This window comes from Ammospiza nelsoni, chromosome 18 (assembly GCF_027579445.1).
Source record: "Ammospiza nelsoni isolate bAmmNel1 chromosome 18, bAmmNel1.pri, whole genome shotgun sequence".
In the NCBI taxonomy this organism is placed as follows: Eukaryota; Metazoa; Chordata; class Aves; order Passeriformes; family Passerellidae; genus Ammospiza; species Ammospiza nelsoni.
The window spans coordinates 5,530,131-5,556,764 of record NC_080650.1 but is presented as its reverse complement, the minus strand read 5'-3'; the positions used below and the strand labels follow the sequence as shown (position 1 = coordinate 5,556,764).

Below are 26,634 nucleotides of genomic sequence, written 5' to 3'. Positions count from 1 at the left end.
ATGAGGCCAGTGAAGACCTGACCAGAAACACCCTGGGAAGGGACAGCCAAGCTCCAACAGATGATGGTTATCCCCCATCCCCTCTTCCCACCACCTGCAGTGGGAGGTGACAGAGGTGATTAAACCCCAGCATAAGGGCAGGGAAAGTGTGCTCAGAGCAGTGGATCAGTCCCTTCCCCTCCAGATGGAGTAACAGCCCTCAGGGGACAAGGAGAGCACTGGAGAGGGGACAGCCTGGAGCAGCAGACTGCCTGGGAGAGGAGGCCCAAGGACAGCACAAAGGTCAGAGCTCAGCTTTCACTGCTACAGCAAGCACCTGCTGATGAGGAGAGTTTGTGTCTCAGGGCTGGGGAACCAGGCAGGTGGGCAGTCCTGGTTCAGAGATGTGCTGGAAGGAGCCCCTGCTGTGCTGAGCAGCCACCTCTGCCCTGCAGCCACTGCAGGCTCACGTTCACAAGTGCTCTGTGCAGAGGGATGGTTCTGGCTGGAGACCAACCCCAGGCCCCTGCTGCTGCCAAACCACTTCCTTCAGAGAGTTCTTTCACACATCCAAAGTTCCAACAAAGTGCTGGCTACTGCTCTGCATGGGAAGCTCTCAAAATGTGGCTCAGAACAGGGACCTGCATTTCTATCAGCTTCTCTGTTGGAAAAGCAGGAGGCCAGGCTGTGAGGAGCTGTAACAAGCCAAGAGATCTCTGCTATGTCCACCAAGATGTGGCCAAAGGAAAAAAAATGGTGCTGGAAGCTGAAATTTCCAATCCATGCACCTAAATCCATGCACCTAAAAAGTCCACATGTTCTAGTTGAGGAAACAGCAAAAAGTCACCTAATACTCACATTTACTGATGTTTTCTATGTCTCCCTGTTCAGTGATGATGTTCAGGAGCCCCTCCATTAGCAGCAGAGCCTTGTGGTACCTCTGTGCACAGTCCTCTCTGTGGTGGAACATCTCATCCAGGGCTGCAGACTGCACCTAAGGGCAACAACCCAGTGCCAAGAGCTCATTCCCAGAGCAGACCCAGCTTTCCCAGTCCCTCAGCTGCATGGACAACCCCCTTGCCCAGCCTCCAGATGGAGCATCATGAGAGGAACCAGCTGCTAAGGCCACCAGCAGGAACCACAAATGCCCAACACTGCTCTGTGCTATCCCCAGTCTCTGGAAATGTGGGTTTTTACCATTTGCACAGCATAGCTGAAGATGAGCTTCTCTGCAGTGATGCTGTTGATCCGATCCATGAGCTTCTGTTTATCCAAGAAGAACCTCTGCAGTCTCATGTTGAGGCAGTGACAGGAGGATACACTGGATTTGTAAAGCTCATTTAGCTTCTTCACAACTACAGTAAAAGAAAGAAATACTTTAGAAAGAAATGGTTTTTACTCACAATTCTCCCTGTGCCTCCCAATTCCCACGTGCAGGACCCCAAAGGATTGACCTGCAGACAACAGGGTTCTGTTAAAGCCAAGAGACTGGCAGGAAATCCCTGCACCAAGAGGGCTTTTTCCCTTTCCACTGTCACTTTCACCACTTATAAACCTGCACATGGCAACTCCTACACAAGTGTGGTTCACCTGAGGCTGGGTGTATTTTTGTTTCCCCCAGCAGTCACAGGCAGGAGCACTTTGCTCTGCACAGGATGTGTCACACACCAGCAGCAGAGCCAGAGCTTCTGCTGCTCCATGGGTGCTGTGAGGGGTGCACGGCTCACACGTGGGAGCTCCTGGAGTGTGGATCAGCAGCACTGGCTAAGCAAGGGAATCCCTGCTGTCCCACTGAGGAAGGACACAGGTGGCTGTGAAGGGCCACCTCCTCTCCTGAAGCACAGCAGCTCATGCAGGCAGGTTAAGGAATAAGGAATCAGGAATCAGATATGGCTCTGAGTGATTAAATAACAATCCACAACTGCAAGGGATGCCACAGGCTGAGTCTCCCTAGCTACATGGCTGGATCTACACAGAGTACTGAACACAAACTCCCACCAACATCTGATGAGTACTAACTCCTACACACACATTTGAAAATCCCCATGCTGCATGAAACAAAGACAAGCCAGCCTTGCCCAATTCCCACACACTGAAGGAGAAACAACACTACAAATCTAGAAGCTGCAATCTGCTCTGAAAAGAAGTGATTTATTTGGGTTATGACAACTTTTCTGTTAGCCTGAACTTGTGGAAGATGTGTAGCTAAATCTGGTGTATATTGCTCCACACTGCCTGCTACAACATATGTGTGCAATTCATATTTAACTTCCATTTTTTACAGCCCATCCCAAGGCAGCACTTTGCAAAGACAAAGCTCTCAGGGTAGGTGGCTGGTGGGTCAAGTATTTCAAGTACTTCCAAAAGCTCCCTCAGTAATATTACAATGGGAGTTCAAAAATTATTTTTTTCTTATCACTGACTCACAGCCAGCTCTCACCACAGCCAATCAGATGCAAATGTAAAGATGCAACACCAGTGAAGAAGTGACTCTGGCATTACCAGTACTCCACTTCCTGTGTTTTTGTTTCACTTGAAAAATCATCACTGCCAGGACAAGTCCCTATTTGCTGAGTAAGCACTTCCTAGGACATGCACTGTGTAATTAAGCTGGGCTTACATCAAGTACACATCAGCACCTAAGACAGAGATATACAAGGAATCAGATAAGATACATCCCCCCTTACAATGAGTGCTGAAGAGTCTCACAGGAGCATGACAATAGCTCTGAGCCATAAGGTCAGTGTGAAGAGAGGAACATTCTCATGTGAATAAAGATCCAGCTGCACAAGGGGACAATCACAAACGAGCTCCCACCACCCTGGTGGGGTTCACACTCACTCCACCCCCTCCATACTGTCTGTGACACTTTTATAAGTGCCATTCCAGGTGAGTCTTTTGCCCCATGAGTGCAGCAGCCCCTTACCTTGCTTGACGGTGGAGGAGAGGCAGAGCTTGCCAGCCTTGATCTGCTCTATGGCCATCTGCAGCCCTGAGGACAGAAGTTCTGCCACTTTCAGGTACAGCACGAGCTGCTCTGCATAGCTGCAAGGAAAGCAGACAGAGCAGTGTGACAGCAGCTCCGTGTCCCCAAGGACTGCGGGCACATGAGGATGTGTGGGGCGGGAGGCAGAACCCCTGGGAGAGGAGCAGCTCTGCCAGTCCTTACCTCCACTCCCGGCTCAGGAGGCTGATCTGGTCGGCCACCACGCTCTCCTGGAGCTGGTACTCAGATGTCACCGAGCTGCCCATGTCACTGGAGCTGCCCTTGAGAGCAGCGATCTCCATCACGTAGTGCACGAAGGCCAGCGTGAAGCGCAGGCTGCGCAGGATGTCCGTGTGCTCCTGCTGTTGGAGGGATGCCAGGGAGGGTTACAGGCAACCTGAGCTCACCTGAGCTGTGCCAGCAACCCACCCCAGCTATAGAAACAACACCTCACCCCCAGAGCCCCTTGCAGCTCTGCTCTGGGCCAAGCTCAGCCTGGAGCCTGCACCGGTTCCTCTTGCACAGTAACAGCAGCAAACAACCATCCCAGGCTAGAAACTTCTAGACAGCTCCCTGGAGAGGCTGGTGAGGCTTACTCTAAAATTACAAGCTCCCATCCCAAGGAGCATCCCAGCTCTGTGGGATTTTCAGAAGTCAGCCAGGAAGGGGGAGAGACCATCTGCACCATAAGCCTGGCTCTTGTTCCCACTACAGCAATGCCAATGTGGATTTCATGAGAGTGAAAACCTCCTACACCATAAAAAACTGCCAGTGAAGTGTCCCCAGCCCTACATCCCCGCCTTCATCCCTTCCCAGCTCAGTGCAGCGAGCCTTGGGTGAGGTTCTTTGAGGAGACAGCAAGGACAACCTTCTATCTGCAACTCCTGCCCAGCTGGTGAGGGAAGTGCTCACACCAAGTGCTGTGGTCATTTCAGAGCAGTTTTTCCTCTGCTGTTACAGATCAAAGGGGATTATCCCATTTCTGGGAAGCTGCATTGCTTAAGTCACTGCAGCCACTTCTACGAAGTTAGTATTTGTGGAAAATCTGAATGCCTGTGGGTCTGCAAAGTGAATTGCTGCCTGGGTCAGATGCCAACTTCATTGTTTACTCTCTGTTGAGAAGTGGGTAACCTGGTCTTCAAAGAGTCACTGGCTCAGTTCTCTCAAAGGGGGTAAGGATGTTTCCTACATGAATTTACCAGGAAGTCCCCATGCTCAAGATCTGAGAGCTGCTTTCTTTCCTTCACTGGCTCAGGCACTGGGCTGCTCAGGCAGCTTTGACTATCTGGAACATAAATCTCTCCCTCCCACCACCTTGCTACCTGGACAGTCCAGTATGGTGAGGAAGTGTTATCTCCATCTTCCTCAATTTTCTTTAAAAGCAGAGGAGGAACTTGAAGATTAAGTAATTATCAAGTCATACAAGAAGTTTGTGGCAGAGCAGGAAACTGCTGAGATCTTGCAGGTTCACACTCTTATCTCTAAACCACAGGCAGTCCTTCCTCTGCCTACAGTCAGCTTCTGTTAACTGTGCTGGCATTTATGGCCTCATTTGCCATCAGAAATCTTCTGTAGCCATCTCTGTATTGTGTTTTAGAGCACTGCAAAAGAAACTAAGCCCCAGCCTCCAGTATGCCTTGTCTGCACCTAAAGACACTTTCACAAAAGACAGAAGAACCACCCATCCAAATGCAACAGTGCTGCTCAAGATAAACAAGGGCACTAAACAGTGAGACTTCAGTGCCCTGAAAGATGAGCAGAAACCAGAAAATCTGCCAGGTATGCATTCTAGCCAACTCTACAGAGCACAAAAGGGTCTTGAAATCTGTTGTAAAGGTTTTGTGACATGCAAATAGATTACTGTGCTCAGCAGAAACAACAACTGAAGCCAAATGAGTCATTACAGCCAGAGAAGCTGAGTGCTATTCCAAGATCAACTGATACTTCCTTAGGACACTTCTCTTCAGACTAGCATCTGAAGTGGTGGCAGCTGGCAGGGCCCCAAACTTCTGTCACCTCACCCAGGTAGGATGCTCAGTTAAACTGACTGCCATTGTGATCACATCATGGCTGGAAGCCTTTGCCCTGTGGCTTCAGAGGTAATGAAGCCAACAAATGCAATCCAATGCAGAACTGACAGAAAAAATGAGCTTAACAAAATCTGAAGCAGAAGAGCAAACCCACATCCTTAAAACAATGTGTGCATATCTCTCTTGGTATCTTGGGGTTTTCAGCAACACCAGCAAGTGTCAGACACAAAGAGCCTTCTCCAGTCCCAGACAGCCCAAGGAGGTATCACAAGCAGAGCCAAAAGCGTGACTGAATCTGCCTCCCACCTCCAGTGCAAATGGGCAGCCTGACCTACATTTCAAATATATCCCAGCTATAACAGCATTTGCTCTGCCTCAGCCTGCAGAGAAGGGGAGCCTGGCAGCCTTTCAGCTCCACAATCTGGTTCAGCTCTTCTGGTGCAGAACACAGTGTACCCCCCTCCCCCAGCAGGAACAGAAGTGTCAGGTTTACTTTGTTTGCAGATCCTTTCAGCAGAGACCAGATCACTGCTGACTCCCCAGGTGCAGCAGGCAGGCACCTGACACACCGAGCTACTCATGTTCTCAGTCAGCCAGGACTAATGCTGAGCCTTTGAAAAAAGGAGAGCCCCAGAGCAGGCAGGTTGGCTTCAGAGGCCCTTAATGCAAAACTGGATAACTGATCTTCCAAGCTGCAATTTCAGCTTTGGGGAACGGGGAATTTTAACCCCACTCACAGGCTGTTACATGGACTAAAGGGCTTTGTGCTAAATATACCCTGAGCTTTCTGAACATTTCACTGGCCTTGCTGTCTTGGAACTTGCTGTATTGTTTGCTCCACCTCTGGAAGCAATGCATGGATTTAATAAAAGCTTTACTTTTATTCCCCTGTCCTTTGCCCCTGGGATATACCATACCCACCTCCATGAGGGTCTCTTCAGGCAGCTCTGGTGCCTCAAATGTGACAGCACCTTCCAGGTTGGCAGTGATGGGATCAGCAAAAGTGTACCGGAGACTCGAGGGGCCCTCCAGGGCCTCCCCAGCAGCTCCCACTGCCAAGTGCCTCCCACTGAAGGAGCCTCCAGAACTGAGAGAGCTGGAAGAGCCCACTGTGAAGAAAAACAGACAAAGGAATTAACTGGAGGTATTAACAGCAGGTCAGGCAGACATTTCTCATGCAGAAGAGAGAATTCTGTAGGATTCAGGATCGTGGATCTGACAGCAGCCAGCAAGAGGTACTTGTGAGGAAGATGCAAGGACTCTGGATGCAGAACAACCACTCCCCACTCAGTGACTCAGACCAGCTGACAAGCTCAGGCAGATTTAAGAATGATGACCATTTACAGAGACAATTCAGAAGAAATTCTTTACCCTTTTTTTGGCTAAACCCTTTTTTTGAATCTTGCCACAATATCTTGGGCTGATCTTTATCATACACTGTCAAAGCCAACTTCCCCACCATGGAGCAGCACAGTTTGAACCCTGGCTCCCTGCCTTTTTGCTATTACTGTCACTGAATGAGCACTCTGATAAGTGATGGCTCTAGAACATTCTGTATGCAAGCCAGGAGAGTTTTCCATTAATGCCCTGCACTTTTGTTTTCCCCTCTTTATAAATAAGAGGCTGGGCAGAGAATGAGTGACCAGCTGAGTCAAGACCCTAACCCCAGGGTTCTGGAGACCCTATAGGTGTGGTGTCCATCAGACAATTCCTCACCATCAGCTTTTCCCCTTCTTGACCACTGAATCCACCCTAGGAGCACACAGCATATTTTGTCTCACAATGCTTTCATCACTTCCAGAGGCTTTCCCACCCCTGGCACACTGCCACAGAGGGAAACACTCTGTCTGATGGGGGATGCCAATGCCAGCTCCAACAATCTGCTAATTCTACCCAGGTGGTATTCTCCATTCTCACTGGTCCTTTGGAGGAAGATGTTTCTCTTCTAACTACAGGTTTAATTCACTGCCCTACCCTGCCTTCTAAGGGTTCAGCAATATAATAATACACAACTGATCTGCAGAGAGGCACAGCCTCTTTTCCTCCCAAAAGCTCTTTCAATGTTGGCAGCAATGCTTCAAAGCCAAGAGGATCATCAAAGACAGGCAGAGTATTTCCAGTTCCCTCAGAGACAGGAGAAGAGAGGACCTACAACATCACATTCTGGGTGCCCTGTAATTCCAAGAGGCTGTTTGCAGAAGTTGTTGGGATGATTCACAGAAAGGCTCTGCCTTCAGTACTGTCCTTACTCATGGCTTGTGCAAGCACTTGGGGTGAAAAGTTTCAGCTTTCAAGTCTCCCCTTTCCACCATTAACTGTCTGCATTAATTATAATATGAGGAGTTCCTGCACAGGTCTAATAAACAAAGCTTGTCCTGCAACATTGCTTTGGTCACCCTGACCTGACACTCTGTGTGTGCTGCAGGTTCACTTTCAAACTCCTATTACAGCCCTCCCATCTGACATCCCTGAGCACCTGAGGATCAACCTGCTAAAATCTGGTGCTTGGATCTGCTTCCAGATTGCTATTATCCCTGAAAAGCAACACAGGAACTCTGAATCCTCCATCCATCACATTGCAACAGGAACTGGAGGCTGTAGCCAGGACAGTAACCCCACTGTGCTACAGGCCCCTCACACAGTTTTTAAGAGTCCTAAAGCTCACTCTCCAAAGAAATGAGACAAAGAAAGAATTGTGGTTCCAATCTGCCAGGCAATCAAAGACATGAGTGGTTTTAGTTAGGATGGAAATGCAAGCTATACACAGGAACCAAGCCCACATGTACCCCATCCAGTCAAGCAGCTTGTTCATGGTCACATCCAAACTTTCCCTGCAGTAATTGAGGACAAGTCATTCAGATGAGGAACAGGCAATACAAAAAGCTAAACAAGCCAAATATGCAAATCAAAATGTGCCCGAACATTTTCTTAAACTGAACAGAGACTCCAGCTCCCAGACACTCTATCCCAAAAGGGCCAATCCCCACAGCTTCAGCTGCTGGCTGGTGAGGCAAGAGCACTGGTGCCTTCCAAGGAGCATCTGCCAAGCAGGAGTGCATCTCCCCATCTTCTCCTAAGCAGCTCAGAGCATAAATAACACCTTTGAACAGTTTTGCACACAGAGCCCTCCTGGCCCTTTCCCAACAGTCCTTGTGCACTGAAATTTTTGGGCACAGATAGTCACACTCATCTTTTATAGCTCATCCAAAACCCACAGAGAGAACAGTCAGAACACAACACAATCTTTACATTTGTTCACCTCTCAGCAACAGTGGTTCTGTGAACAGCTGCAGCACTACTCCTGAAGCAGAGAGCAATGAAGTAAAAGTTTGCCTGTCTCTTACAGTACTGGAAAACCACTCTGGCACTAATGCCAGTGCAAACAGCAGTAACAACTGGGGTTGGCAGGAGCCAGCACTAGAACCTCAAAGGTGCTGGGACCAGCTGAGCTCTTACAGATTGCTCTGAGCAGCCTTCTGCCATCACCAGTGCCCTGCAGCAAGGAGCACAGCACATCTCTCTGCCCGCAGGCATTCCCACTGGAACAGGCAGGTAGGTATCGGCCCTTTACCTGAAAACATCCTGGTCCTCGTGGTCTGTGGGGGGGTTGTTCCACTGGGAGGGGATCCGACAGTAAAAATCACTGGGGATGGGCTGGCAGAGCCCCCAGCCCGGGCACCAGAGTGCAGGGTCCCTCCGTAAGCACCTGAGGGAGCTGGGGAGACAGTTGAAAGGTGCAGACCGGCATTACAGGAAGGTTCCGCAGAGCACCGTGCCCCGCCCAGCGGGTGCGTTCCTGCGGACTCTCCTGGCACACAGCGGGCACCAGCACGGGCACTGGGGCACCCCCAGCACCACGGGGCAGTGCCAGCCGCTGCTGCAGCTGCTCTCCCTCCTCGCTGCCTGCCTGCACGCCCAGAACACCCACCCTGCAGAGTCATTCACACCGAGCCGCCTGGCACCGAGCCACCGCTGCCACAGGTTATCACACTCACAAGGGGCCACAAGAGGAAGCCCTGCCTACAAAAATCACACCACTAGGCAGCAGATACACAGCACACACAGCCCACAGAGCAGGGAAAAGCAAACACCACTGCACTCCTCACACACGGTGCGTCCCGAGCCAAGAGCCACCGGCAGAGCAGCCTCCCAAAGCAGGAGGGGTGCAGGCAAACCCAGCCCAGGACATCCTGCCAGACCTGCCTGGCCTCCCCACCTACCTGCAATCTCCATTGGCTTCTCGTTGTTCAGGCTGTCGCTGCTGCCAGCTTCTGAGATCTGTGCCCCAAAGGCTGCCTTGAGGAGCAGGTCAGTGAGCCTGCCCGTGCTCAGAGATCTAAAAAGAGTACAGACAATGTGATGCTGAAAGTCAACAGGTGCAAGGTGTCAGCTAACTTCACTTCTTTGTGCTATTCCTGCTCCACAGCCACTTAACACTACACAGCAAACAGTCTGGAGTTGAAAAAACCGCTCTTTCAACAGAGCGTCTGAAGCACCTCCTGCTACTTATAGAAAGCACAAAACTATCATGATTGACTACAACAACGCAAGTCCTTACTATGTTAATACAACACAATTTGTTTTTGTTGAAAAGAATTTAAATTAGTATCAGAGGACTCTTCCAGAACACTGGGGAAAGCTGCAGTGTGTGCAGAGAAGGATGTAAGAAAAACTTCACAGCAGCACCTGAGTGACTTTCTATCCTGCAGTGCTCATGACAGCCAGCACGTGGCTTTCCAACAGATCTCTCTTCTGAAGATCTGTGCCACTGTTTGATGGAGGAGACACCCAGAACAGCTTCTCCTCCATGAGAGGCCCCACAGAGAGCAATTGCTTGTCTGGAAACAAAGTCCTGCATCCTCACTTGATCAAACTCTGAACACTAAACATGGTGCGAAGCTGAAGACAATCTTTCATTTTAAAAAATACAGGCCATGGTCTGTCCCTTTAGAGGAAGACTTTTAAAGTCTGCACCATACCTGTTTGCAATCCAAAGGGGCTAGCAGGTAACTACATAATGTTTACAGATGCCTCACTACAACTGCAGCATCAGCTGGGGTTTGAAATTTGCCCCATCTGTCCTGCACTGAGGAGTGAAGCACCACTGTATGAAGCAGAGAGCAGCTCACCTGCCCTTGATCTCTTCCACAGGCCTCAACCCCAGCCCAGTTTGCTGGCAGTGGAAATGACCCATCTCCTTCAGATCTGGCAAGGTCTTGTTCCGGGTTGGAGTCATCATGACCCCCTGGTGGGCCAACAGGGTGAGGAGATTCTGGGAACTTGGGGTTTTGGGAAACTCAAATGGGGACACAGCCTAAGAAGAATAAAAAGAACAGAGATCTGTATATAAAATGAAGGAGGAAGGCTCCTCTTCATCCCCATTTGTTTATCAAAATTAAAATTTTTAACAACCTGCCTGAAATAAGAGTAGAAATCCCACCCTGAACAGTTACTTGTCCCTAATCCCAGAAAGGCTAAAATGAAAGGACAACAAACTGCTGAGAATTTTGCAAGCAGAGGAAATGCTGTCACAGTGCCTGCTCCCCATGTGGCACAGGGCTGTCACTGCTGGGGATTCCTGCCGGACACACACTTGTGTCACAGCTGGTCACTGTGTCCCCACCAGCCATTCACTCTGGCCATTGGGGCAGCTCCTTCCCCTGCCTGCTCCAAGCCTGGCTCTGCTGAGCTGCTGAGTGCTGCTGCCCAGGGGAAGCAGGGCACCACCCCATTTCACACAGATCACTGCACAGCCCTCACAAGTGCTGATAAATCCAGGTCAGACTTATCTGCTCCTGCAGCAGCTCATCCCCAGATCACCCAGAAGACCAAGCTGTGAGAGGCTCAAGAGCAGACTCCTGGCACACCTTTGTAGGGGAGCCCATGATTGTTGGCAAAGGGCTTCTCTGCATGAACTCGGAGAGCTTGGGTGAGGAGCGGAGCTGCCGGCAGTGCTGCAGGCCGTGGATCTGCAGAGGCTGGCTGACTGGGGTGTGACCAAAGTGAGCAACAAGAGGGTCAGAGTGCTGCTTGGTTATCTTCTGCCTGCAGGAATGCAAATCTGACAGGTTGGGAGCACTGTGGAGCCGGGAGCCCATCCCTCGAGGAGACTGTTCGGGTGCCAAGGAACCTGGAGGGCACAGAGTGACAAACTACATCACTGCCTGCTCCTAACACAGACACAGCCTGGTCTCAGGATCTACAGCTCAAACAGATCAAAACCTTCTAGGGCTAAGCATGGTACTGAGCAGGGCCACAGCTCTGCCAGGCCTGGTCATTTTTGAGTCTGTGGGAAGATGAAATATGAACAACAGGGAAATAAAAGTGCAGCTTCTTTCTTTCATTGCCATTCAGAGACACAAACCCTGACTGTCAGAGCTCAGCAGCAAGGAAACTACACATTAAACAGGCCTCTTGGCAGAGGAGGTGTTAGAGGTTTTGAGATGTTTTCCCTTCACTCAATCCATTGGCTTCCAAGTCCCAAATTTGAGCTTTTGTGACCCTCAGTCTGTCAACACTGGAAGATGCTGGCTGACAGGATGTGAATGGAACAACCCCAAGTCCCACCAGCACACAGAGATCCTGGCTGGCCTAACATCCAGAGAAGCTGCTGAAGCACCCAACCCAACCTAGAATGCCCTGAGAATACAGTTCTGGGTTATCCATGGCAATAAGGAAGGAAGGCAAGGACCGACGCACCGGCAGCAGGAACTCGGCTTCTCACTTCTGCTCCAAGAGAAGATGGGATAACAGTCTGGCTGGGCTGCTCTGGGATTGTTCCAACTGTGAGGGAATTAAACAGAAAAGAAATTAATTCAGTATTAAGTTTTTATAGGCAAGAACAGCACTATGCACCACCTGTTCATAGAAAGATGCCAGTTATCTCTTTCATCTTCTCAGTCCTAGCTGTGTGGTGAAAAGATCATCAACTCCTGTAAAAGGAGGTTAAAAAAAACTCTGCCTGGTATTAGTTCAGCAAGTTTTAGCCTTGCAGTGCTATTAGTTCAGAGGAATAGAATATGAATATTCTGTATTTCCCCATAAGCAGACACTAATAAATAGAGGATCAAAGACACCAGGGATATAGAACAGCTCATTAAATCAGCCTGTTCTTTTACAGAAAATAGGAAATTGCATCCATTGCACTTAGGGTTTCTCTTGTCCCTTTCCACTCGAATTGCTTGTCAGCATCTAGATCAGGCTACCAGATATTCAGCCAAAACTTTTCAGTCTGGAAGTTCAAGCCCTTTCAAAGCTGGTCAGAAGTTTGCTTTGACAATAATCGGCTTACATTTGTTCTCACCCCAACCCAAGCCAGTAAAAAGATACTTTGCACTTACAGATGCCCTCTTCTGAGGGCAGCAAAATGTTTGATGCAGGCACCAAAGCAAAGCTTGCCTCTCCTGGGGCTAACAGGTATTTTTCTCTCCATTTTACTGAGGTCAAAACACTTGTCAAATCATCTGTGGAGAAGAACCACAGGGGAACACAACAATCTGAACTCTCCACTACCTGTCAGCTACAGGTGGTCAAAACCCCCCTCTTTACAGGAAAGAGGCAAATGATTTTATTGGGACAGCAACGTGCCAGCTGCCATCTTACCTTGTGGTGATGGCATAAAGGGCTTGGCACCACCAAAGGAGAGCTTTTTGGTGCTGGGCATGGATCCATGCTCTCCAGGATAAGGAGGGGAAGCACCAGTTTTGGGAAAGCCAAGAGGACTCGTACTGCTGGACCTCCGCACCGTACCAGACCTTAGAGGAGACAAGAGCAGCACATGGGTCACTCCAGAGGCCAGGCAGAGAAGGAAGGAGAAAAGCATCACACAACACACACACAGTTACTCCCACAAAAGCAGAGCTTCGTGACTGTTTATCCTGGATCAAAATCCCACTGTTCTAGGACTACACCAAAATAGATTAAGGTGATAATCCTTGTTCAAAAGAGTGTCAATTCAAATAAATTAAAAGAACAATCCAGGTTAGCTTAGCTGTAAATAGGACAGTAATTTTTCAGAGACATCTCAGATGCTTGCAGTATCTACATCAATCCTGAACAAGACAGTTCCTATCTTGCCATGTCCAAGATGTTGATTGTAGGCAGTGTGTCCACAGTGCCCTGAGAGGGCTTTATTCAAGTGTCTCCTGTGCTGAGCCCCTTGCCCTTCAGTCAGAGCAGCCTTTAGGCTGAAAGCTCTGTGCTCAGTGCTGAGGTAAAGTGTGCCAAGGCACTGCTCTCCAGCAGAGCCTGGACTCCAGTCAGGGGCTACAGAGCAAAACACAACAATGTGCGGCTGTCAGATCTGAAACACTTCACAGCTACCCAGAGCAATTTGGGGTTTTGGGCTGGACAGTCAGTACTGCCTGCCTAAACACCTTCAACTCATTGTAAAGGCCCAACTTAGGGAGTTAAAATTAATTTGTAAAGCCCACACATGCAGGAACCTTGAGTATTAGCCAGTGCTAAAATGAAACAGAAGAGGAAACTAGTGGGAAAGTGAGTACATCCACACAATCAGTCTGGAGAGAGACAGGATTACTGCATATCAATTAATTATTTCTCAATATGTTAATCTTTTCACCATCACTAAGAACACACAACCTAAATTGCAATGCCATTCTGTCTCTGCAGGCTCCTTCACCAAGATTCCCATTTCACTTCTCTGCATGAGAACAGTCTTTTCATCAAGTCCTTCATTCTATTCTCAATTTTAAAACATTTTTTCTCTTGTTACAAGAACATTAGTGTCAACCAGTAGGTGTTTTCTGGACAGGAATCAATGCTGAAAAAAACCCTCCTTGCTTGAGCCCCTGAAAGATGCTGTCAGTGAGGTATCCTGCCTCCTCTGCCAGGGATGCTGCATTTAACTGCCCTCATGTATCTGAACAGAAGGAACAAAGGATGTGGGTTTCAGCAGTGCCAGGACTGGCAGAACCATCCTGATGAACTGTCAGTAAATCTAATCAACAACACTTCTAGGTGTATATTTCACTTCATGCCACAATTCAGAAAATAAATACATTTTGAAAAATACATCTATTTCAGCAGTTGAGATAGCTGAGTAGCTGATCTGCCAACCCCCCTGCCCCTACTCAATGTGTTACCACATTCTGCACCCAAGGAAATCCATGCTATAATCACATGCTTGGAAAAAAGGAAATACTTGAAAATTTTAACCTAAAAATCACTTCTCTTCAGGTTGCTCCAGATTCAGAGGCTAATATTCATCAAGTGTCTGGCCCTGAAGCAAAATGAATTTCCAAAGAGAAAGGTAAGAAGATACCTGGATATTCAGTGGCAGAAAGCATTGCCCTGCCATGTTTTTAATTTTCCAGACCATAAGCCATGCAGAAGGCTGAAATTTATCTATCAGGAGCTTGTAGAAGAAAACCACCAGGTGATGTGGCCAGAGGCACACACACCTAACCAGCACCTCAGCAAGCCACACATCTGTGCACAACCACAGCTGTCACACAGCAGCCAGCCAGGTGACAGGGGGACATTTCTCAGCCACCAGAGTGCACGTCAAGGTTTGCCATCAAATGACACAGCAAACACTACTCAGCACCAATGGCCTGTTTGATCCACCTGATGGAAAAGTGGCATCACAAAATGCCTGGTGGAGTTTTCTCCTGCCATTCCTGAAGGGTGTCTCCTGAACCTGCTGATTAGAGGAAGTGATGGCCAGAGATAAGTATGGCTTCCTGGGGCAGAAAAACATGACGCCAGAGCTGCTGAGAAGATGCTAAAAGCAGCCTGTGAGTCACCCTGATGGGGCCATTCCTCGAGTTCCTGTGCAGGGACATGCCACTCTCAGCATTGCACAGAGCTGACTAAAAGGAGCAGAACATGGCACTTTGCTCCCTGGCTGTGGGCTGTGAGCCTCAGCTCTGGGGCTGGCACAGCACCTTCTCCAGAGCTCTCTCTTGATACCTCACAGGGATAATCAAGACTCTTGTGAGGTTCAAAACCGAGTGTCCACAAGTTTTGCTGTCAAAAACATAAGGCACCTAGGAAACAGGACAGTTTACCACAAAACCTGCCACACACTTAAAAAGGTAACATAAAGCAGTATTAAAGTTACAGTGGCACAGACCAAGCCTTCTGCTAATCCCTATCCTTGATCAGTATCAGCATTTCGTGTCTCTGCTTCTGGGTCCACTTCAAATAAGCCTCATCCTGAATTAGGCTGGCTGAAGCCAAACTCAGGCTGATGTAGGTATTACCCTACTTTCGAAATATAAACTTTAACTAATCCAGACACCAACACAACTCATCCTAGAAAGGACATGACACCTCCTAGACACTTCTATTTGAGTGCCCCTGTTGCACAAGCTCCTTAAGATCCTGTGTTGGTCTCTTTCCCATTAGTCCATGACCTGGGCTGCTGCTGCCAGCCAACAATCACATGTGAGAAGAGATAGAAGCCCTGCATGTCTTGGATGTACCAGGCATGACCTCTGCACTCAGGTCAGCTGTCTGCTGCAGACTTGGCAGCAGGGTCTTCCTGACAGCCTTCAGAAAACATGCTCTGCCTCACGGGCTTAAATTGCTCATGATTTACTCAGTCCTGGCTGCACAACCACATTAAAATGCAACTCGTGCACAACACATCATCTATGGCATGACTGGCTACAGGAACCAATTAAGGTGAAGTCAGGTAGGTTCTGTAGCCCCATCCATTTTAGTTGTTTATCTCAAATTTTCCTTTTATAAAGGCATCTGCCAGATGGATGGGTCTCACTGCCTGGACACTTGGACACCCAATCCATAGTTGGCATGGGAAAAGCTGTCAGACTCAAAGTGGCTCAGCCTTCACTCTGAGCTGACAGGAGCTTTCTTATATAAAAGTACACAGGCAAAATCGACAGTGCTAACAAATCAACACCACCACAAAAAACACCCCAAAACACACCCCTATGGTGAGGAATGTTTGAAGGAGCTGGGGTTGTTTAGCCTGGAGAAGAGGAGGCTTAGAGGTGACCTTATTGCTCTCTACAATTCCTGAAGGGAGGCTGCAGACAGGTGGGGGTCGGTCTCTGACAGAACCAGAGGAGACAGTCTCAAAGTACATCAGGGAAGGTACAGGTTGGATATTAGGAAGAAATTTTTCACCAAAAGAATAATAAAGTACTGGAATGCTCTTCCCAGGGAGGTGGCAGAATCACCATCTCCGGATGTGTTTAAAAAAAGACTGGACAAGGCACTTGGTGCTATAATCTAGTTGAGGTGTTAGGGCATGATCTTAGAGGTCTCTTCCAACCTCATCATTCTGTGACTCTGTGAGGGGGAGAGCCCAGCACACAGGGGTATTCACAGAGGTACAGAAAGCACAGTGCAAAGCAGTTTGTGTCCAGAGCCCCTGGTCCCAGCCCCAGCACTTACCGGGGAGAGGAGTAAGGGTTGGGGGACTGCAGGTTCTGCTCGATGCGCCGGTAGTTGTGGATCTGTGTGGGGACAGGGATGGGCACCGAGTGGCCGTACTTGCTGCTGGAGAACTGCCCTGGCCGCCTGTGGGAAGGAGACACACAGAGACAACCTCCTGTAAGGGCTGGGCCTTCCACCAGCTAATTGGAGATTTTATCTTCGTGAAGCAACTGCAGGCAGGGAGCGTCCCCTGGGCTGCTCTGGGGCTGTGGGTTTGCAGCAGGAGGTGGTTCAAAGTCATATCAAAGGGAAATGGCACCACACATCTCCTGAAAACAGGCACCTTTCCTCCAGCACCATTCCCACCCACAGCCTGATGTTCAAGCCTCACCCAAGCACACCACTCCCTCCAGGAAAACCAGAGCCCTGCTATTTCAGGCCATGGCTGGCCCAGTTTCCAAGAGCTCAAATCCACAGCCAAGCAGACAGGGCTGAGCAGGGGCTAAACATCCCTGGCTCCCAAAGGACACCAGCACAGCCTTTGCTGACAAGAGCTGCCTGTGCCTGACTCATGCACAGGCAGTGCTGCAGCCCCATGGAAGCCTCACACCACGAGGGGAATGCAGAGCTCAGAATATTGGCAAGTTAAATACAGGGTGGAGAAGGCACCTCAGGAGAAAATAAATCTGAGGGACAGGAGCTGGTATCTCTATACCCATCAAGGGCAAGATGGAATACCACACACACAACATGGGACAAGTCCATTCTGCAAGTTTCAGGCTCCTTCCATCCAAGCAGGTGAATTGGCTCATGTCTGATTCCTGTTCCCCCAGGTTACTCTTGGCCTGTCCACCAGGTCACACACAAACCATGCTGTACAAAACCCATGCAAATACCACATTTAACTAAGTAGCTGCCTAAAGTCTTTTCCCAAAGGCCCCAGAATTCCAGGATTAATTGCCATGGCAAAGCTATTTACAACTGCCAACACCAATTGCAGGGATGTTGGACAATTACAGGAAGATCTTATTGGTAATGAAGGTAAGGTAATTCTGCAGTCTCCCTCGTTGTCAAGCAAGGAACACACCTGGGTCTGCCCCTGACCCCTTGTGGTCTAGCACTTAGAATGGAAATATTTTACATTACATGAAAGGATATACTTAATTCAGCAAGAACACACGTGTATTCAGGGGAAGAAAAAAGGGTTTGTGACTTATTTGGTAGTTCAAAGTATCCCATTATCAGAATTTCTGTTTTGAGGAAGATCATAGCATTCTGTGGTTTATGGTGATAGCACTGAACAAAGGTGAACTGCAGTAAAGTGTCTGCAGATCTCTACACAGTGCATGTGAAGACACTTCTCAATCACAGGAGAGCCAAATAACTGGAAGAGATCTTTCCTCAAGGTTGAATGATCAAATTATTCTGATCTTTTCATTCCTCTCTCAACTTTTTAAAGTTCCATATATTCTTCCTTGTGTGCTCTTATTTCTTCCACCAAGAAAAGGGATTCTTAATTTCCTATTTGTCTCTAAAAGGCAGCATGGATGCCTTGATTCTTCACTGACACACACAAAAAAAAAGGCATTCAAGGTTTCCAGTAGCTCAGCAAAAAGGTGAGGCTTTGATGCGTCTGCCTTCCATGAGTATAAAACATGGTATTGTGACAGACATAAACAAAACAAAGCTTTAGCAAGAAATCTGAAGGTTCATGTGAAACCTTGTGCTCATTTTGAACATGCATTTCAAATGCTATCTTTTCTATCTGGTCAAAATTTTTTATCAGAAAAATTCTTGGGTAAAAGGATTCTCCCTCTCCACAAGAGTTATATCAAATCCTTATTTCCTTCACATGGTGCAAGTTGCAAAGGAAATTATCCAGATGAGGTGACATACACTAAACCTGCTAAATGGCCCCAAGCCCTAAAGAATGCAATTGACCATAAACCTGCAAAGCCCAAGAGATAAAGCTGGAACAGGGACTTTAACTACTAGGCAGTAATTAAAAGCTCTTTGAAAATGGTATTAAATCTAGTGCTGTGGGGTACATGCAAGGAATTACCTTTCATTAGACTTACTAAGCATCTTCAAGGAAATGTTAAAAAAATAATTTAAAAAAAAGGGATCAATTATTGACATGTTTTAATTCTGCCCAGTTCTTAATCTCTTAATTAAGAGAAGGAGAGTTGTCAGTGTACCATGACATCCTGTGGAAAACCCACTGCTGGCCACTCTGAGACAGCCCTTGCTTTCTGTCCCAGATGGACTGCAGCCAGCACTGCTTGCTAGCCTGGAGCCACACAGGGAAGGGAGAATGCTGCTTCCAAGTGAGCAGGCAGAGGGACAACCAGGAGTGCTCTGAACCAGTGGAGCCAAGTGCTGAACCAACAGGTCTGGTGCCATCTGCAGGGAAGGGCACTGAAACCCAGTGAGGGCACAGCTGGGTGGCACCAGCCCTGAGCGCTCCCAGGGGACAGAGCAAAGAGCAAGCTTTGTCCTCTGGACTCAGAGTGCTCCAATCTTTCGTTACTGATGCCTTACCCCCATCCCAACCAGCACAGAAAGGAGCTTTTCAGTTACTTCAAGGCAGACAGAAAAGTGGGAAGTAGCACTAGAGAGTTTGGCATCTGCTCCACAGAAGCTGCTGGGAAGGAGCAGGAAAGACAGTGAGAGTGGAAACATGTTTAGATCAAAGCCTCTGGCACTGACTGGCACCCTGGGGTCCACTAGAAAATGAAGAGGCCAGTTTGGTGAACAGTGAGAAGTGGGCAGCATTTGTGGTCAACTTCCCTGAATTTCTCCTCACTGGTGCCCAGAAGCAAGGCCACATCCTTTAATAGAGACTGATCCCCAGAATGCAAAGGAATCAGTTGAGGAGTAAGCTGTTAAAAAGCTTAGCAGGCCATGGCATAAGAAGCCTCATGCAATTAAACTCCACACTGTGGTACACGCTTGCCAATTAATCTGATCACGTCAGCCAGGCTCTGAGCTATATTATTCTCTGTTAAATTTGTATGCTTTGAGGCTATGTTTTGTCATTTTCTGGGCTCTGTTCATGACAAATGTGTTCAACACAAAGCCTGGAACTATATTTTCTTCTTAAAAAAGATTTTAGGGTCATCCATCTCCCAGTGTGAAATCCCCTTAAGCCATCCTCCCCCGACAGGTGCCATATTGACAGGACAGAAGATGAAAGCTGTCCTGCTTCCCCAGCAGGCAAGAACAAGATGGGAAGCAACACAAACAGTTCCCTGCAAGCTAAGCACATACCCTAAAGCTTCAGGGCCCAGAGTCAAGGGGATCACCTTCCAAAGACCATTAACACCTTCAGAACACAAAAGTGTCTGGCCCCTCTGGGCAGCTGGTACTGCTACGTGTGGGCAGCCGTCACCTACAACACTTCTAAAGGCCAAAACTGAGTTTAGAGCAACTGGTTTAGTTGGAATGAACCCCATGACCATGCCTGTTTGCACATGCTCCTCCTACTCCTGCATCCCCCATTAGTAAACAAGGTCCAGTATCAGCATTACTTTTTTCTAGAGCCACAGCACAAGGAGCTTTTCAACAAGCCAAAACCAACTAAGCAGGACCTCATCTGTCCTTCAAGAGCAAGGGGAGATGAGCAACACTCCCCCACATTTGTCCAGTAAATTAGAATTAGAAACAAGGGTCTTTAGCTGGAATTCTGCCCACCTCTGAGGGCTGGGCACTGGGGGAACGTGCCAGCAGAGAACATTTACCTTCTGCTGAGAACAATCGCTGCCCCTCAGGGAACAGAGGTAATTCCAGCTCTCCTGTGCTCCCTCCTAGCCCCTCCTGAGAGCCAGAAGAGGGAGAGACAGGCTCAGTAGTTGGGAGTGATCATTGCCCAAGGTTCTCCTGGGTGTTTCTTGTTACCCATTAATTACGAGGAGAGATGTGGATCTTGCCCAGCACACCAACAGCAGTAAAATCCCCCCTGGAAGTCAATGGGAGTTGGATTATTCAGTGTTGCACAGACACCACCAGTTTTTCTTACCCAGATGGGCTTGGAGAACTGCTGTAAGGGGGTGATGGAGATGGTGTCCTCCCCTGGCTTTCCAAGCCTGCTGAAGTCACCAGGGAACTCCTGAGGGAAACAGAAAGAACTCAGCTGCCAGAGCCTGGGAACCAGCCCTGTTTCCCTCCCACAAAGCACAGCAGCAGAGCTGAGTCTGCCCAGCACCTCCTCAGTGGGAGCTCTGGGCACTGTCACCCTGCTCCCACCACAACTGAAAATGGTCAGAACCAGGCAGGTGACACACATCAGAAAAAGGCTGATAACTCAGGAACATCTTCCCTCCCATCCACCAGAACCCCACAGTCCCAAACACCCAGCAGGCTCCATGGTTGGACAATTTCAGCTCCTTGGTGATCTTACCCACTGTACATCAGGCTGTCCTGGATTGGTTTCCCTCCTGCAGCCTCAGCAGCTAAATCACCTGAGGAACAAGGAAGTGCAGAAAGAGATTAATTAAAGATAATTTTCTTAAAAACCTTTATACATTCATAGCAATTGAGATTTTGTGTAGAATTTCCTGCTCCTCCAAGCCCTGCTGAGTTGTTCCTCAAGTCAGTGTTTTGCAAACCACACGTGGGCTGAAGCTGGAGTTCATGGTGGATGCTGCTAATCCTTACACCCTGAACTTTTGGAAAATTTTGTTGAAAGCAAGTCCTCTTGGAAGGGGGCTTGACAATCCTGACAATCATTTGAGGCAACAGGTCCAAGTCATGGCTGCTGTGTACAAGTGGTACAAGATCCTCACAGAGCTCTGGAACATCCCTGTCCTCCCTGGCAAAAATCCAGGGCAGCCAGATGAGCTGGCAGCTGGATACACAACAAACATCTGAACTGGGAACATGACCAGCACCAGGCAAGTGTGTACTGGTCCCACCACTGATTCCAGGGAAAACACAAGCTCCTCCTTATCCTAAGTACAGCAGAGATCTTCTAGAGATTACTCTACCCCTCCAAATTCCTGTTTTAACACAAGTGGTGCAACTGTGAAAGGAGGAATCTCAGCATTTATCACCAAGCTCCAACTCAGCAAAGCATCACACACGTGGGCAAGGTTGAACAATGTTCCTCTTCTGGTTAAGTAAGGATTTGTGCATGGACATACTTGGGCATGTGGCTGAACTGAGGTCTGGTTCTATGTACATCTGTATTTGCAAGCAAGTCCTATCAAAGTATAAACACATAAAGGTCATAAAATGAAATTTAGAGCACTTGAAGAAAAAACAACATATTTTAGTTTTTCTCAGGGGTTTTTGTAAAATCCAGCTTGCTGGCTGAAATCCTGTCTTGGACTGTGATGGTGAGTGAAACTGAAGACAGGATAACAAGGTAAAAGCTTCTGTGAGAGAGACTTTTCCCTGTGAGCCTATTTATCTTCTTTTCCAGTTGGATTTCCAGGTTCAATCTCTTATTGAGGTCCTCAAGTAATCTTTACTCTCAAATCCTGTCTTTAAAGGTAATTACAAAACATCCTATGAAACTAGCCAGTGAGGCAGACCCCTCTGCCAGCTTGAAAACAAAACCACTCCTACTATTCAGTCCAAACAGACAAGTTTAACCACCCTTTCAACTTTTCAATATCTATCCTTACCATCCACATCCCCTCTGCTCAGAACATCTGCATTTTCAGAAAGCCCCTTACTTGAGAACTGTGCAGGGACCATGACAAAGTCATCTGTGTCACAGGAGGAATTCTTGCTGCTGCTCCCTGCAGAGTCCTTGGATCCGTGCAGGAACCCGGGCGAGTCCTGGGTGGGAGATGCCAGTGCCTTCTCCTGCAGCTGCTGCTGCATCTCTCCAAGGGACTGCTAGTTCAGGGAGAAAACAAACACTGCCCTCAGCACAGCCACTTCATCATTCTGCTCCATCCTTTAAACTGAGCTCTACAAGGCTACAAACAACATTGTGCTGATAAACCAGGGCTGATGGTTTGCCAGAAGCAGCTGTTCAGACTGCTGGAAAGGAACAGCCTTTCATGTCCCTGTCAGAACAGTGCATCTTTTGTTACACAAAACATACTTCCACTGTGTCTGATGCTCCACAGATAGGAAAAATGCACTCAAAGTATTGCATCCCTCTGCTGAGGTTTTCTGGATCAATCACACATTTTCTACCAACTCACTTTAGTATGGCTGGGAACACCAGAGGAGCTTTCAGAGATACTTTTGGTTGTTCTTTAGGGTTATTTTTTTCTGTTTTGTTCTTAAACACAGAACCATCTGGTCTCTATTTGTGCTTTTGCAGCACTTGGTAACATGGAGATAAGTGTTCCTGAACTTCCAAGACCACCCTGTTTTTGCTGTAGTGCTGCTAAGGAGCTAAAGAAAGGCCCAAAAGAGATTAAACTTCCAGCAGATAAACAGCTCACAGCTGTCAGAGGCAGGACAGTCCCTAAAAAGTCCCATTTTCCTGCTTCCTTCAGCTGAATGATGAACAGCCCCACAATCCCCTCCCACTGCAGACAGATGGAGGAGGCTGCATGGTTTAAGAAAGCTTTAAGGCAGCTGAACTGCCCACAGAGCAGATCACAATCTTTATCCTGATGCATTTCCAGGCTGAGAAAGACTTGAAGCAGCTTTCACTTGGGCCTCATTAAGACCCTGCTCACCCTGCAGAGACTCCTGCTGCAGCAGTGGGGATGCCCTCTCTCTGCACACACAGGCAGAAGGAATTCTCCAGCTGTCCAAGTTGTCTCTTTTCCACCCAACCTGCAAACTCTGCCCTGCAGATGTGGCATTTTTCCCAGACTGAGCCAGCACACTCCATCAGCAAAACCCCCAAGCAGAGCAGAAGAGGTGCAGTAAATCTCTAACATGGGACCCCCTCCCAGTCTGGCAGTGATTCTGTACCACCCTTAAGCTGCCCAGACCAGGAAAGCTCAGGAGAGCGAGTCTGCTTTTCACAGCATCTGCTCATTCCTGGAGTCTCATGGCCAGGAGGGATCAGCCAACACCCTCCACTCCAGGCTGCAGGGAGGAAGCTCTCAGGGACACAATCATGAAACATTCAGAGGGGAGCAGATCTGTCTTCTCTGTCCAGCTCACCTACAACAACTTCTGCTGGTCCCCCTCAGTCTTTCCCATACCAAATTGAGATACTTTGGCCCAGAGAAACTCAGAGAACAGAGCAAAAACCAGTCATGCCAGGGAAGAAAAAGTCCCAGCCTTCTCCCTTCCCTTACCAATCACACCAGCAGCATTCCTGAGCTCAAAGTCAAAGGCAGCTTTCACCAAGATCCTTCAAAAACAACCTTTCAGTTCAGTGAGCTGCAGGAATGTCACTTCACTGGTCACTTAAACATTGTGACCTCCAGAAAAGTTTTCACCATTTGGGGCAACCAGAGAGAAAAGCAATCAGTTCAGATCATCTTTCATGAGACCACTGGGCTGTGGCAGGTCTGGTGTGAGCAAACAGCTTTGCTGAATGTCCCTCTGTGGTGCCTGGGCATGCTGGTCAGAAGGAGGTCGATACACTCTGCTAGAACACACAGAATGTGCAGCCAAGGAAGCAGAGCTACACCCTGAATTAGCAACTGGTTTGGGTTCCAAGGAGCTTTTCCATCTCTGCCAAGACAAGCTAGTGCTGCTCATACCAACTTCTTTCATAATGGCTTCTCATCCAACAGGCAATGGCACACTGAAACATGTCTTGGGCAGAGTAAGCCAACCTTCAGGAAAACCCTAAACTGGAGAGAACACTGCACCAAGCCCAGCCAGAGCTACGGTGCTCAGTGACTAAAGCAGAGACTCATTTCAAACACACAAGCATGAAAACCATAGACACACACAGTGCTGCCTCTGAGCTGTACTTACAGGAGGTGATGCCAGGTGGGAAGTGGATGAGCTGCTGGAGGAACTACCAGAGCCAGAACTGGGGTAAGAAGGCATTGGCACGGAAGCAGCTAAAACCAGCAAAAGACAAAACCAAAATAAGTGGTTAAACCAAGATCAAGCAATAAGAAAAAGTCTTCTTCATCTTTTCCCATCAGATTTATCTCATGCATCATCATGTGTCTCATGTATCATATGTGGTCAATTAAAGGAGAACAAAAGAAAATCAGCATTCTGCTCAGTTATGTGATTCACAGGCATCCACTCCTCTGTGCACACCCTCACAGGGCTGAGAACTCCTGATCAAGATCAGATGCCCATTCAATCACTGACCTACCCAAGCAGCAAGATGGTTTTTGCCCTAAAGAGCCTCCAAAGCATCTTTGCAAATGCAGGGAAAGAGAAAAATGAATGGAGTTGCTCATGTCTGGGGCAGAAGCCAGGAGCTAGACCATACCCTGACAGATTCTTCCTCATGAGACCTCAGGGCTTGGCACACATACATCAAATATTGGGAGGTGAGTGCCAAGTTAAACACATGCCTACTCAAAGCCTGTGTGTTTGCTGTCCAAACAGCCACTCGGGCATCCCAGGCCATGTGCTCTGAGCAAAATCCCAAAAGCCAACAAAAAACCTTCCAGGGGGTTTCCTCCAGGAAATAGTGCATTGCTTCCTACAGCTCAACTTGGTCACTTCTGCAAGTTAAACGTGTTTTGGTTATTGAGTATCTTTGTACAGAAATTGTTTCCACGGCATAGGCCATCCCTGCGCCTCTCCCTTTTATGTTTTATTGCTCAGTATAGGAACTGCTGATTTTATTCAGTTCTTTGTTGCACTGGCCTTTGTAACCCTCACAAGGCCTAAAGCTTACATTGAAAGGCCTGGTTAGCAAGGACCTTCAGGCAGAAAAGATGATTAAGGCATCAGAGGAGAAAGGAATATTTAACTCCAATAACTTATGAGAGTGAGGTTCAGTAAATAACAGAAGAGCTCAGCTCAGCCAAGCAGGGAGACAGTCAGAGGTAACAATGGCTCTTCAAAGGACTTTGAAGCAGTTAGTAGTTCAAATTCCCCAGTTCACATGCACAAGACTGAACAGCACAGAAGAGCCCAAAATCCCCACTTCAAGGCAGCCTGAAGTCAGATTTTACACTGGAACCATTTTGGTATTTGAATGACTTAAGACAGAGATCAGAGACAATGCTTAATTGAGGAGAGGAACACTTTGCTGCTCTTCCATTAAGCTGGCAGAGAATTAGCACCTTCTATCAAATTTCTGCCTTTACAGTACCTGTGCTAATGACTCCATAGCTAATACAAGGCAGATTAATAACACCTAGAAGAGGAATGCTTCTGTCTGAAGTAAAACTACCTCTGTCATTAATCCCATTACATACTACAAAGTACTTTCTCTATTCAACAGGCTAGAAAAATAAAAGTCCATTTCTCTGCAATTAACAGTTGAAACAGTGTTCTAATGATAAAAGAATGGGAAAATATGCCTTTTATTAAAAGGCTTTAGGAAATCTTTCCATGCAGCCTATCAAAGAAGGTTAAAGGATGACTGGACCAGAGTCCTTTATCACAAAGACAGCAATCACTGAGACACTGAATTCCTCAGCCTGAGAGAGATGTAACAAGATCCAACAGCAAGAAAGAGAAGCCAAAGCAGTGTAGATGCAAAATATATATTTTAATATAAGTAACTGAGCACTTTAAGCAGGGTCACAGTGATCTCCTCCAGCCTTTGCCAACATTAACAAGAAGGAACCCACAGTGAGAAGGCAGCAGGGGGCTGGATGCACTTTTTAGCTTCTGCATCTGTTCTGCACCAGATTTAGTGCCCTTGGTGGGCTGTGCTGCTGTGACACACTGCCCTGGCTCCTGTACAGCAGCAGGGATGGAGGGATCCCAAGGATGGCTGTTCTGGGAGGTCAGGGGCTCGGCATGGAGAGCCACTCTGTCCACAGCCAGCACAGCTGCCTTCCCTCCCCACACTCAGAGAACACGCACAGAGCCCTGAGAACCTGCCTGTGAAATGAAGAGCTCTGTCCTGCCTCCATCACACTGCTTTTGATCTCCACAGTCCTCCCACAGAGCCTGCAGAGCAATCCCCAGGACCTTCCCTAAAGATTTAATACTAGAAAGGAGGGGAAAAAGGGTCTCCCTCCCTATTTATCCTGCCAGCTGCTACAGAACAAATCACCCATGCACACACAGCCCTTCCTGGTATGGAAGGGTGCTTTTAAAAAAAGATAAGTGAATTTTCTACTGTATGCACACATGCCTGATGCAAGACTTGCATCACCATTCATTTTTCCTGGAATTAGCATTTTTGTTAGAGTCGTTCCAATTCTCTCACAAGGTCCCCTCCAGCCTATTTTGGTTCTGTGATTATTGATTTAA

General features: G+C 48.0%; 1 protein-coding gene across 5 annotated transcripts in view; it reads right to left on the bottom strand.

Annotated features, from left to right (window-relative positions):
• Nucleotides 1-26,634, bottom strand: part of ULK1 (unc-51 like autophagy activating kinase 1) — a 75,018-nt gene that overhangs the window by 3,258 nt on the left and 45,126 nt on the right. Inside the window, exons 13-29 of one of the 5 annotated variants that reach the window (XM_059484973.1) lie at nt 24,211-24,299; nt 22,041-22,206; nt 20,762-20,822; nt 20,381-20,470; nt 16,381-16,506; nt 12,598-12,749; nt 12,336-12,458; nt 11,695-11,778; nt 10,863-11,125; nt 10,125-10,309; nt 9,216-9,331; nt 8,567-8,710; nt 5,917-6,104; nt 3,149-3,327; nt 2,906-3,024; nt 1,177-1,334; nt 838-973 (exon numbers count right to left, since the gene is read on the bottom strand). In XM_059484973.1, the coding sequence (XP_059340956.1) occupies nt 838-973; nt 1,177-1,334; nt 2,906-3,024; nt 3,149-3,327; nt 5,917-6,104; nt 8,567-8,710; nt 9,216-9,331; nt 10,125-10,309; nt 10,863-11,125; nt 11,695-11,778; nt 12,336-12,458; nt 12,598-12,749; nt 16,381-16,506; nt 20,381-20,470; nt 20,762-20,822; nt 22,041-22,206; nt 24,211-24,299 (2,379 nt within the window). The remainder of the gene's footprint in view (nt 1-837; nt 974-1,176; nt 1,335-2,905; nt 3,025-3,148; nt 3,328-5,916; nt 6,105-8,566; nt 8,711-9,215; nt 9,332-10,124; nt 10,310-10,862; nt 11,126-11,694; nt 11,779-12,335; nt 12,459-12,597; nt 12,750-16,380; nt 16,507-20,380; nt 20,471-20,761; nt 20,823-22,040; nt 22,207-24,210; nt 24,300-26,634) is intronic. The other 4 variants (XM_059484974.1, XM_059484977.1, XM_059484975.1 and 1 more) reach the window with 4 other exon arrangements.